At 42.2% G+C, this 13,023-nt stretch overlaps 1 protein-coding gene and 1 long non-coding RNA gene across 3 annotated transcripts in view; one reads left to right on the top strand and one right to left on the bottom strand.

The window, feature by feature from the left end:
- LOC115660653 (protein BEAN1-like) overlaps nucleotides 1-9,231 on the top strand; it is a 110,484-nt gene extending 101,253 nt beyond the window's left edge. For both annotated transcript variants that reach the window (XM_030582278.1, XM_030582277.1), the window contains one exon: nucleotides 4,605-9,231. In XM_030582278.1, the coding sequence (XP_030438138.1) occupies nucleotides 4,605-4,953 (349 nt within the window). In that variant the 3' untranslated portion in view covers nucleotides 4,954-9,231. The remainder of the gene's footprint in view (nucleotides 1-4,604) is intronic.
- The window catches only part of LOC115660659, a 79,313-nt gene extending 66,353 nt beyond the window's left edge, over nucleotides 1-12,960 (bottom strand). The window contains exons 1-2 of the long non-coding RNA XR_004002872.1: nucleotides 12,872-12,960; nucleotides 11,846-12,085 (exon numbers count right to left, since the gene is read on the bottom strand). This is a non-coding gene — a long non-coding RNA (uncharacterized LOC115660659). The remainder of the gene's footprint in view (nucleotides 1-11,845; nucleotides 12,086-12,871) is intronic.
- Nucleotides 12,961-13,023: the final 63 nt, after the last annotated feature.

Below are 13,023 nucleotides of genomic sequence, written 5' to 3'. Positions count from 1 at the left end.
TGCATACATAAATACTTACATGGCTTTAAAACACATCATTTCACAACCTCTTCAGGGCTGTTGGGAAAAGCAACTTTACAGCTTTCCAATGGGACCCAGTGCTCACGTCTAACCCTGGAAGAGCCTGATAGGTCTGACTTTAAAACTGTGACCTTCCGATGTATTAAAAAAAGCTTGTTAAGAATATATTTAGAGGAGTTTGTTACTCTCTCTGTGCTGTGCACAGTGAGCCTGATGGTAACTAAGGCACCTGGCTTTGCAGGTGGAAAGATGCAAGAAATAATCCCTATTCAATTGCTTTAAACTCCCTAAAAACTCTTTGAGGAGAAATGGTTTGTGAAACACACGAGGCATACCCAAAAATCATGACTGTGTGGAGTGGAATAAATGTGTTATCAACACTCATTTGAGATGATCTATTCCTCCTGTAGGTAAGGACTACTCACAGAATGACGTTCACACAGTGTGAGGTCTTTAGAGCTGGGGCTGTGTGTTAGTGTGTGTAAAGAATGAGTCAGACCTGTGATATTGCATACATTAGTACATGTATTACTGCAGTACTTACATACAAATAACTACATTAGAAGCAGAGGTGAAAGTAAGCCGGTACAGCGTACCAGCAAGAGCCGGCACGCTGTACCGGGGTGGCCTGGCTTCCCTAGAAGGCAATTTAAAGGGCTGGAGCCCCCGACTTTAAATTGCCGCCAGAGCCCTGCTGCTGGAGCCCTGGGGTAGGGGTAGTGGCAGCGAGGCTCCGGGCATTATTTAAAGGGCCAGGGCTCCCGCTGCCTCTACTGCCCTGAGCTCTGTAAATAGCTCCTGGATCCCCACTGTCGCTAAACCAGGGCTCTGGAGGCTATTTAATGGGCAGGGGTGGTAGAAGCAGGGGGGTCCTGGGCACTTTAAATAGCCCCCAGAGCCCTGGAGTAGTGGCAGGGCTCCGGGGGCTATTTAAAGGGCCAGGGGCTCCCACTGCCTCTACGGCCCAAGCCCTTTAAACCGCTCCCAGAGCCCCCAGCTACTGCTGCTACCCCAGGGCTTTGGCAGCTATTTCAAGGACCTGGGGCGGTAGAGGCAGGGGAGTCCCGGGCCCTTTAAATAGCCCACAGAGCCCTGCTACCGGAACCCTGGGTAGCAGCGGCAGCCAGGGGTTCCGGCAGCGGTTTAAAGGGCCCAGGGCAGTAGCAGCAGCTGAGCCCTGGATCCTTTAAACTGCTGCCGGAGCCCCCAGGTGCTGCTACTACCCCGGCAGGGGAGGGGGTGGGCACTAGGCCAGGGCTGGCTCTGCCCCCCCCATTCCCACCCCTTCTGCCTGAGGCCCCGCCCATCCCAGGGGCCAGAGCCGGCTCCAACCCAGCCCCATATCAGTAAATCCCTATTTCTACTTTCACCCCTGATTAGAAGAAAGTTATGGTTGCAAAGTCAAGCACTCAAAAGTTAGGAAATGCCTGTGTAGCCTTTGTTTGGCCCTCTTGTGCATAATGCATTATAATATAGTCTTTAATTTCATAAGCATGTCCTGTTCTTTCCTCAAAACCCTGCCTCATTCAGTGCACAGGACAGATGGTGCTCAGGGAATGAGTAGCTATTCAATATTTCTTTTTATTCTCGGCATCCAATAATAGAAAATTATGGGCTTTCAATTATAGGCATCACTACCTGCGCCACCTATGATAAATAATTATAGTTGTTTGCAGGGTTAATTGTGCATTGTAAGCTAATGAAGCACCATTATTAGCCAAGAACAACTTATATACTGAACACTTACAAATTTTCAGAGAAGACTAATTCCACATTAATATCAAGACCCTGAAATGCAAATGAAACACGACAGTGTATTTCTAGCTTCCAGAGTAAAAACACACTCTTTGAATGATTTATAGTTCCTGCTTTGCAATGATAATCTGCAAATTCAGCACTGCGAGTGCCAAAAAGATATTTAATTGAAAACCTGGCAAGTGTTCCCCATTAGATTTTTAAAATGTGATCCTGATTACCAAAAAAAAAGCAAGGTGATTGAATCTGCAGTGGTGGTTTGTTTGTTTTTTTTATTTCTCCAGAGCATATATAGAGAAACACCATATTGTTATTTTACATAAAATACACTGAAAAGCAAGTATTGGCTATGGGCATTTTGGTTTTGTTTCATTTTGTTGTTTAAAAGCCAGCTTAAAGTCTACTTCACAGAGGACCATTTTGATGTTTATCCCACTCAGCATTTTAGTTTTACCGAGCTGCACTACGATCCATCACAGATATTAAAAGAGATTATTCTGAATCCTAGGAAAGGAATTTTGATGATCAGATAATAGCAGTGACTAGGGCCTTGATCCTGTGCCCTGTCCCATTTTAGTCAATGTCAGAAGTCACAGTGACTTCAGTCAGGCACTACAACTGCTGCTTTCTCCTTCCTGTCTGGTCAGTAGCATGTAAACCTTTCTCTCACTGCCCTGATCCATCCTGTCTTCAGCACTGCAATCCACTCGACCTGGCACTGCACTGAAAACTGAGGCAACCTTCTTGCTAAACCAAGTCTCTCACTATGGGACACTCGTGCTCTGTGATGGGCAGTAGCTGCCTCTTGGTTTCTGGGTAGGATTTCAGGGGTTGGTTTTGACCTATAAAGTTGTAACTAGCTTGGGACCCACTTATTTGGGAGGCTGCCTCTTCCTGTGCAATACTGACAGTTACAACAGTGGAGCATCCTGAGGATCAGCCAGAAAGTGGTTCGCTGGGATCCACCTCAACCTTATTATTCATTCCACCCTCCTCCCATTATATGGCTGCTTTGAAATATCTCAAACATACCCCCTGCAAAGGCTGTCTGTTTTCCCTTATGCAGAGGGCTGAGATACTGGGGCTTTCGGAGAGTGAGAGTAGACTTTGGATGGGCTCCAGGTGACTTCTTGTGACATGAGTTGAGATATGCGGTTAGAGAAGCTATTGGGCTGGATAGCTCTTGTATCAGCCTCATCAAGTCCATTGCAATCAAAAAGACTCCCATTCACTTCAAGGGCTTTGATTCAGGCTTTGTACCTTCAAAATAAACATGCTGTTCTAAATACCTGTATAAAAGTCCAACCTTCCAAGGTGCTGAGTAGCGTTCACTCCCATTGACTTAACTGGGAGTTGATACTTTGCATCATCAGATTCTTAATCCTTAGTTCAAGGTCTGATTTTATTGAAAGGAAAATCAAATACATTGGGAAGCTTCAGTGGGATTAATAAGGAATGGACGAAGTTGGTTTCCAAGTGACTCATGAAAAGAACTCAACCTTTTATCTGCTAGGCTTTGTTTCTGAAAAAAAACCAAAAAAAAACCCCAGAATTTTTGCTCAAGGTGTAAAGATCACAAGTTAAAACAAAACAATTACTTTCTTTTGGGGAAATCTGAATTTGAGTTTAAAAGCATTTGCCTCTTCTTAAAGGGACAATCCATGAAGCTAAAAACAGAAACATCCACTGGATTTATGAGCTCTTTGTTAACCAGATATATTAGCAATGCACGCTGCATTTTTTCACTTCATTATCTGTCTGCTGCTGCCAGTTTTGCCACCCTCGTTCATCCTGAATAGGACACATACAGCCGCAAACAGTTTCATTGAAATCAACAAGACTACTCATGGACAAAAGTATTCTTCACCACGAGTAAATGTGCAGAATCAAGCCTCTTCTAAACATTACATAGTTCAGGAAGTGGCCTGTGACATCTCTCAGATGCTAATATGATTGAGGAAATAGATTCTTAATGTATCTGGCTCCAGCAAACCTGGCTGGCAATTCAGTTGAGCAGGATGGGATTTGGACAGGAAATTTCAGCCTATTTATTTGGGGACAGATTGCAATTGACCCTCAAGCAGCCAGGCATGGGATTAAGGGGGAGTAAGACACTGAACCCCAGCATGGTCACACTAGAACCTCATGCATGATGGTCTCCTTCCGCTACACAAGCCAGTAGGCAGGGAAGAGAGACAGAGTGGCTGGAGGTTTAACCTCTGCACCTCCAGGCCAGAAGAAATGAGCAAGTCCAATGGGAAAATAAAGAGAGGAAGGATATTCTTGTGGTTAAGATACTGGACTATGAGTCAAGAGGCCAGCATTGTGTTATAGGCTGTGTTATAGGCTCCCTGTCTGCCTCAATTCCCTGTTGGTAAAATGGGCATACTTCTTTTCCCCCGACCCGTTATCTGCTTTGCCTGTTTAGATTGTATGTTATTCAAGGCAAGGTCTGTCTATTACTGTGTATATGTACAGTGACTATCACATAAAACAAAAAATAGGCTGCATCATTTTCAGGACTGCGGTAAGTTGCTGGCTCATACCAGGCGAGGTGTTACTATGTGCTATCACCACTGGAAAGGGTTGGGCCTGAACACTCATTGAAACTCTGATGCTTAGCTTGACTTTTTCCACTATCTCTTTGAAGACATGCATTTAAGTTTTCATGCTCTTAAGTTTCCAAAGTGGCAGGTCGAGGATGCAGCCTGGAGGAAAGAATACCAAATAATCGCTTCCCCCTTTATTTTATCTGCCTCTTTTACACTGAAAACAACTGTCTGATATATTCTGCCCACAAACCTAACATTGAATTTGTTTTCTTTCAGCTACGATGAGTGCATTGGGCCTGGAGCGACACAAATCTATATTCCTACAGATGATCCTCCACCCTATTCTCTGACAGATCCTTGTCAAAGGAATGAATTGTCTATAAACATTAGCTTGGAAGAGGAGGCAGCCTCTGGGACTACAGGAAGGTCTTCTAATTATCCAGTCAGACTGCAGGACTTGCAGCAGCCCATATCATCAATTTCTTTGACAGCACTCACTCTCGAGGCTGCCCCCTCATATGAGACGGTTGTGTGTGAACAAAATAGGCCCATTCCTCTGGTTCCAATGGATGTGCTGAAAAATTCTTCAACTGACTGTCAAACCCTTCTCAACCAAATCATCTAAATACAAGTGGCTCTTTCCACCCACTATTTAGGAGGAGTCTGTCAGGATGAGAAAATGAGGTTTAAACAGAAGAATAAAACCCATAAAACTTTTATCTATTTTATATCTTTAAATGAGGCTGGATTTTTTTTAACAGTGAATTTTGAAAGTTTAGGTAAACTTTTATCTTTGGGCTTTGAATTATTCCCTGGTGTCTCATATAAACAACTGCAGAATAAAACAACAGCAACAAGCAGTGCATCCAACCTTTTTTAAGCATTTGAAAACACGTTCAAGTCAGCCACTGTTAATGTAGATACATGTTAACCAATTGACACTATTTGTCAATGTTATAGTATTTGCATGTTGTAGAGCAAAAAGAGGAAGAAGAGTTTTTTGTTGTTTGCGTACATCATTGGTACATTATAACAAATGTCTTAGAAATAAGAAAAACTATAATTTATAAAGCATTTTTTATTTAAATATATTTCAAGTGAATAGGCTGGATAGTATCTGGAAAATGTGGTTATCATAACTACTCATCTACTCAAAGGTGATGAAAGATGGTATTTTGCTATTCTTAACCTTTACATATATCGGCTACCATGATTTTGATGCCATTCCAAAGAGTGCCAATCCCACCTCAAAATAAAAAAAATATGGGAGTGTTAGAAATGTCAATGGACTCACAGAAATGCTAATTGGCTAGACCTACAGCAGTGAGTTTCCAGAATTGCTAATTGATGAGGAAGGCCTATGACAGTCTTCCTAGAAGCTCTTCCTCATGGGGTTGATACCTGTGCAAATTCCATCACAGCATGGTGGCTTGGCATAGCCATGGTGGGAAAGGTGTTTTGAAATACTAGCAGGTAGGTTAGGCCTGTTTCTCTTGGTACAAAGCTGCATTTCTAGGCATTAGCTAGTCGTCTTTCACAGTTATAAGCCTACAGTGCGTTCGAGGGATCATGATCTTTCCCTGCAGTAATTGCCAAAGTGCAAAGTTAATAATAGATGCCAGGACTTGGCATGCACAATGACATAATGAATCTTATTTTGCAAAAACCCCTTTAATCATTCATGATCTCTTTCACTGCAGTTTAGCTGTCCATAAATCTTGCATCTGTTCTTAGATCTCTGTCACTCATATATCTGAAAGAAATTGACTCATTCTAGCAATAACAACAGAGGTAAACTCTGTAAATACGAAGATTTGACCTTACTTGGTATGGTGAGCATATACCCTCTGTAGTCCAGATCCTCAACTGGTGTAAATCAATGTAGTACCTTTGAAGCCAATGGATCTAGCCCATTTTGGTAAATCTTTTGCAGATAGTTCTTCAGTTTTCACATGGGCAGAAAGGATCTCAGTTTACTATCTCCTCTGAAGGACAAGTATGTAATTACTTCTTATGAAAATGAATACAGTACGTATGTTGTCATTGCTTTATGTTTTCTTCCAGCTCATTGATGAAAATGATGATCCCTCATTTACAGTTACATTTTGAGACTTTATCAGTTAACCAGTTTTTAATGTGTGCCATGTTAATTTTATATTAGTCTAGTTTTTAATCAAAAATGTCATGTCATACCAATTCAAATGCTCTACAGACGTTTAAGTATATTACATCAACACTATTACCTTTATCAACCAAACCTGTAAGATCTCAAATTAGTTTGACAGGATCTATTTTCCATAAACCCATGTAGAGCTGTATAAATTTCATTTCCTGCCTTTAAATCCATCACTGACAAGATTTAAATCAGGGGTGGATGTTCTTCTAAAGTATCTGCTGTAGGAATTATTTTGGGGCAGTTCTATGGCCTGGGCTAAACAGATCAGCCTGGATGTGCACAATAGTCCTTTCTGGCTTTAGAGTCTATGAATTTAGTAGGACCTTACCCATGAGTAGTCCTACTGGAATAAGTGGGCCTACATGCAGAATAAGGTACTAGTTAAGTAAGGGTGACCCATAAATATTAGTGACCCAGAATCTGACCCATAAATATTAGAAAGTAAAAGAGAGTTTAGAAAATTCTTTCCTTTGTAACTATAAAATTGTGGTGCTGGCAGTGGCTCTTGAAGCTGAGACCACTTTGCACCTCAGAGGATCAGGCCCCCAATCTGTTGTTAGGAACATACAGCTAAGAAAGTAATTTTTAAATATTATTTTTAAGCTGACAGTGTCTCTTTAATTTATTTCATTCCCCTCCATTGATTTTCCACGTATGGTGAAGGGCTAAGATTTTTTCCCCAAAAATCTCATTTTGATTAAGGCAGTGGTGAGAACGACAGATTTGTATTTATCTAGTGAGGGAGATGTTACCAGTGCTGAAACTGTAGATATCTAATCAAACTCTCTGTTCAGACACTAGATCTAAAACAGTCTTAGTATTGTAATCTGAATTACAGGTAGCATGATTGTTCACAAATAGCTGTGTGCTCCCCCTTATGGTATATTGTTTTATAAAATAAACTCATCTGTTTATCATACTATGTAGACATCATTCAAAGGGCCCAATCCATCAAAAATATGTCCAGCTTGTTTGTCAGAGAAGGACACAGTAGCCAACTAGAACATCATCTTCCATACTCACATTCAGCATAGAAGCCAGGCACATACTTCTGCTGATTTGGGCCTTAACAATGATTAATTGTTTATATGTTTTAAATAAAATAAATACTACTAACAATAATGTAGTACTTCTATACGTAATTTAGCACTGAGTACACAGGTATTTATCTTGTCATATACTTACTATAAAGAAATACTTGCTTTCTGAACAGTGACCAATGAAAAAGTGCTTCTTTTAGTAAATAGTATTTAAATGATTTTTTTAAAATTTCCTCCAGATTAGAATTAGAAGTAAAAGTATGTTATTAATTGTACTAAGTAACTCTGCAATTAGTATTTCACTGAAGAGAATTGCTGGAATGACTTTTTAAAACCTTGTTGGTAATTCTTTTTAAACATGTGAAAGCTAAACATTATGTGGAAATAGTTGGACAAATCTGAATGGAAGTGACCCAGATACTATTCAGGACAGAGAATACCATTAACAGACGTTTGTATGCAACTATAACCTCTCTCCAGTAGATTTTACTACCACTGCCAGAGTAAGAAGCGTTGACTATGGTTTTTTAAAATTATGTAACAGAGAAATCTAATTTCTTAGAGAACACAGGACTATTTAAAGGTTCAATCTAACCCCTCCTTACTGAAGTCAACAGGATTCTTTCTCCAGAGTTTAATGGGAGTTGGGTTAGACCCTAAGAGAACTATATCCTGCTATCAGGTTTTGCCCCAGACACTCTCTTAACTTCAAAGGGTGTCCTATTGGCAGGCTGAGTGCAGGATATGGCCTTTTGTTTATCTCATTATTGTCAGGAAAAACAGTTTGGACACAATGTTTCTTGTTGTTAACATAGGCATGTCTGTATTCACCTCCTTTATTTGGGGTATTTTTAGTAAGCTGACCTTCGCAGACTGAACTTTTAGTAAAGAACATACATGTAAATCATAGAACTCCTGTGCTTTTTGTTTTGTCTGTACTGATTTCAGACCGCTCGCTGTCTTCTTTAGTTGTCTGTCAACTGACTAGGTTAATTCAGGGCAAGATTATGGCTCCCTCTACACACCCTCTGTGGGAACTAAGCAAGAGAAGCCTATCCTCGGGCTACTCCCACTGTCAAAGCACAGAGGAGGGCAGCTTCCATGGAGTCCAGCGGTCAGGGCACTCATCAGGGATGTAGGAAACCCAGGTTCAAATCCCTAAGTACCTTTATGAATCTAAACCTTAGTCTCCAGGTTCAGTTCAGCTCTGGTGTAGGTGAGCACAATACCTCTTGGATTCCATGGGAATTGTGCTTGCTTATGCAAGAGCTGAATTTGGTCCTCAGTTTCATCATTCTTTCTCTCTTGGAACTACTAACCAGGTTTTTGCTTAGTTGTGATCTTTGGAACATAAATATTACACTAATCATCCCAGCAGCGACAAGCACTTAGTTACTGATATATATCTGGTGAGCTCTCTCTACTCTTTTGCTCTGAATGAATCCAATAAATTCAAGATGGAGAGGCATTTTTTTCCAGGTTAGATGCCGACAAAGATGAAGCAATGAAAGATCCCTGTAAAAACGAGATTGTTGTGTCACAGCTTTGCTTCCAACAAGATATTTTATGTTGGTGCAAGGTTAAAGCCAGATTTATTTCTGTGTCACAAACGGTAAAAGATACCGAGGAAAGAGCAAAGCACAGACTGAGCAACAAACTCCTGTTTTTGATTTTAAAAAAAAAAGTACATCTACGGGGAGTCTGTTTTAAGGAATTGTAAATGGACTATTGCACCTTGCACAGCTAAGTCACCGGCACAAACCCAGGACATGTTGGGAGTGAGAGCTGGCATCAGCCAAGTACCATCTTGTGTTTTGTGCTGGTGGTCTCAGAAATATTTTTGGAGGCCAGATTTCTAAGCCTTTGGAACAATCTCCTAAAAGAACAGGGCTGCCCGGGGTGGGGGGGGGGGCAAGTGGGGCAATTTGCCCCGATCCCTGACCCAGCGGCGGTCCAGGTCTTCGGCAGCATTTTGGCAGTGGGGGGCTCTTCAGTGCTGCCAAAGATGCAGAACGACTGAAGGTTGTTGCCCCACTGCTGAAATGCCAAAGACCCAGAAGGCCGCTGGGTGAGTACAAGCGCCACAGCTCCCCCACTTTGCCCCAAGCCCCCTGAATTCTCTGGGCGGCCCTGCAAAAGAAAGGGTAGAAATCCCATCTATGGAGACATTTAGAGACAACAGTAGAAAATATAGTTCAAGGAACACCTCTCAACCAATGCAAGACTAGACTAGGTGACTATCAGCATGTTGTGTGCATGCAAACACCCACACACAGCTGTACTGCAAAGTAAATCTGGCCACTTGGAGCAACAGCAAAGCAAGAGTCCACCTCCTGCCCTGCTAGAGTACTTCAATCCTGCCAAAAAGCAGCACCTCTGTTTAGGAGAATGTAATACAGGAGTTTGAATACGGGACCTGCATTTTATCTTCCAGCTCTAGCTCTGATCCTTATAACTGACTGTCAGCCTCTCTCTGCCACACTCATTTATCCTCTATCACATCAACTCTCAGTCCCGGCTGCTTCCCCTCTCCTCCCCTCCACCAGCCTTTAACGCTCTGTCATAATCCAGAGCTCACCTCAGCACAATGGTGGGGGAATGAGCAGAAACATGGACACTGGGCCCCAGTTTGTGTCAATAGCTGTCGGCATATGGTGATGGTGCAGCTGTGCTGCCTGTAGGCTCCAGCCATACCATGTCTTTGACTCCAGGGGCTGGGAGAGGGGTCATTGAAATAGCGCAGCAGATGGCCAGATGGCCTCATTCTGACATGTCTTTATTCCTAGCTAAATCAGCAATTTCTATATAGCAATTATCCAGGCATGATTTCTACACAAGAAATTCCCAATGACATTTCACTTGGAATGATTATCAAGGCACATGTTTCTAGGAAGCCTGAGAAGTCAGATTCAAAACTGGTTCGATTGCAATAGAACACAGCTGTCTTGTGCATGAGAAGATGGAGCAGCAAATGACTGTGTTTATGTGAATTTGGGATTTGGCACAAAATTAAGCGAGGGGAACCATTTATTAAAAAGGATTAAGAAGAAAATGGTGTTAAAAAATGAATAACTATCTTGTAACTGGGATAATCAATTATGAGTGACGCCATTAAGAATTTATGGAGCCAAATTCAGATCTGGAATCAGCAGGTGCAGTTCCAAGGCCGTCAGTGCAGTGAGGCTGAATTACACTGTCTCTGATTTGGTCTTAATATAAATGGCGGTCCTAGAAGACGAGGAAGAGAGGAAGGAGGGGGGAGGAAGAGAGGAAGGAGGGGAGAGGGATAGTTCAGTGGTTTGAGCATTGGCCTGCTAAACCCAGGGTTGTGAGTTCAATACTTGAAGGGGCCATTTGGGGATTGGCCCTGCTTTGAGCAGAGAGTTGGATTAAATGATCTCCTGAGGTCCTTTCCAACCCTAATAATCTATGATTCTAAGACTGGCACAAACACTCTGCTGGCCAAAGCCAAGGAGGCCCAAATCCAGATTCCAAATGCAAACATCACTGAATTTGGGAAGTGTTTGGATCCAGATTTGAACCAGTCTTCTAGGTCAGGGGTCTCAAAGTCCTGGCCCACAGACCATCTGTGGCCCAAGAACCTCCTCACTGTGGTCCACGGAGGAGAGATTCATGCAGCCATGTTGCTGGCAATGTCTGCTGCAGGCACCGCCCCCGCAGCTCCCATTGGCTGGGGGAGAGGGACAGAAATATTGTCACTGGGCAGAGGCAGAATCACTTTTTTCCACATTGCATATAAATAGGTCAAAATACCAAACACAACTACCTGCTGCATACCTTCTGCAATCCTGAAGGTTTCAACTGCTCAGTCACTGGGGCCAAACAACAACCTGACAGAACTGAAGCATTGCCAGGTCTCTGGCAAACACTAAAAACTCACTGGCAGGCGAAGAATTGTATAAAGTTGTATGATAGTTTTATTATTTCTAAGAAATTTAAAATTAAAAAATTCAACATAAACATTTTCTTTTCTGAACACCTTCTTCAGTGACATTATTGGCCCACTGGGAAGATTTGAGGACTGGCACCAGCCCTAAGGTAAATTGAGTTTGAGACCCCTGTTCTAGGTGTTGCATCCAAAATCTAGATTAAAAACTAGCCCACCAAAGAGGGTGGGAGGGAGAAGGGACCCCTAAATCGAGACACTGCTCACATTCAAATCCTGGCAATGTAGAGACAGAGTAAAATAAACTGAATGTAATATCAAAATAAATAGCACAAGGACTAGGCTGCATTATTCATAATCCTATTTCATTCGGACCCTCCAGTCTTTAACGTACCTAAAGCTGCTGCAGAGTTTCTTTTCTGCTGCTGAAACCCAGGGCATCTTGTAGAATGAAGGTCTAGCTTGGCATGGAAATCATGTGACCTTGCGCAGACATTTCCACTGAGCTGGGGACAGGCCCAGCAGCTTCTTGCTGTGGAATTTTGGCCCTGGATAGTCATACCTATCAGGAGTGACGGCACCTCTTCCCAATTGGAGTGACCAGATAGATTAAAACAGCAACAGGTTCATGTTCCTGTTGGGAATAAAAGTAAACAGTGAAGGGAAGTTTCTAATGCAACAGCTGCTTTCGTGATATAAAGGATGAAAAATAAAATGAATAAATAAAGGTAACAGAGAACTTTACCCTTCCTGCTGCAAACTACCCAATATTTTGTGGGCTGCACTCGTGACATTGTCCAGATCACTTGCATCCCACCCCAGCCATCCAATCCTGCACCAAATAAAGTCAACAGGAGTTTTGCCTGCAGCAATGGCTCAAAATGATGCAGTCACTGCTGCAAACTGTATTCCTCTGACCTATCTCCACTATTGTAGAATACTGCAGTATTCAGAAGGGGAAAACTGTAACAACTTTAGGGTTGCCAATTTTGGTTGGACATATTCCTGGAGGTGTCGTCACATATCACTTAGTCTTTAATTAAACAGTCATCTTTAATTCCTGGAGACTCCAGGACGATCCTGGAGGGGTGGCAACTGTAGCTCCAGGTATATTATTGATTGGAGGTCTGATTGAACTATTATGAATAATGACAGTAGCAGCCGTGTTAGTCTGTAGCTGCAAAAAGAACAGGAGTACTTGTGGTGAGGAGATATATATACACGTACGGAGAACATTTACTATATGTTCCATTCTAGGCATCCGATGAAGTGGGCTGTGGCCCATGAAAGCTTATGCTCAAATAAATGCGTTAGTTTCTAAAGTGCCACAAATACCCCTGTTCTTATTATGAATAACACAGCCTATTCCTTGCGCTGTTTATTGTGACATTGCAGTCAGTTTGTTTTACCGGACCCCTACATTTCCAGGAGGATCCCATTATTGTAAGTAATCACGGTGAGCGAGGAAGTTGCAGGGACAAATGGTGAACAGCCGAAGAGTAAGTTTCACTTTTGCTTTGGACTTGTGTTTTCACTTCCTGATTCCACAAGAGCTGTTCTTGTAATTTGAGC

The sequence above is a fragment of the Gopherus evgoodei genome, chromosome 12 (assembly GCF_007399415.2).
Source record: "Gopherus evgoodei ecotype Sinaloan lineage chromosome 12, rGopEvg1_v1.p, whole genome shotgun sequence".
Classification (NCBI taxonomy): Eukaryota; Metazoa; Chordata; order Testudines; family Testudinidae; genus Gopherus; species Gopherus evgoodei.
The sequence above is the reverse complement of the archived record's forward strand: the minus strand, read 5'-3'. Positions and strand labels throughout refer to the sequence as shown.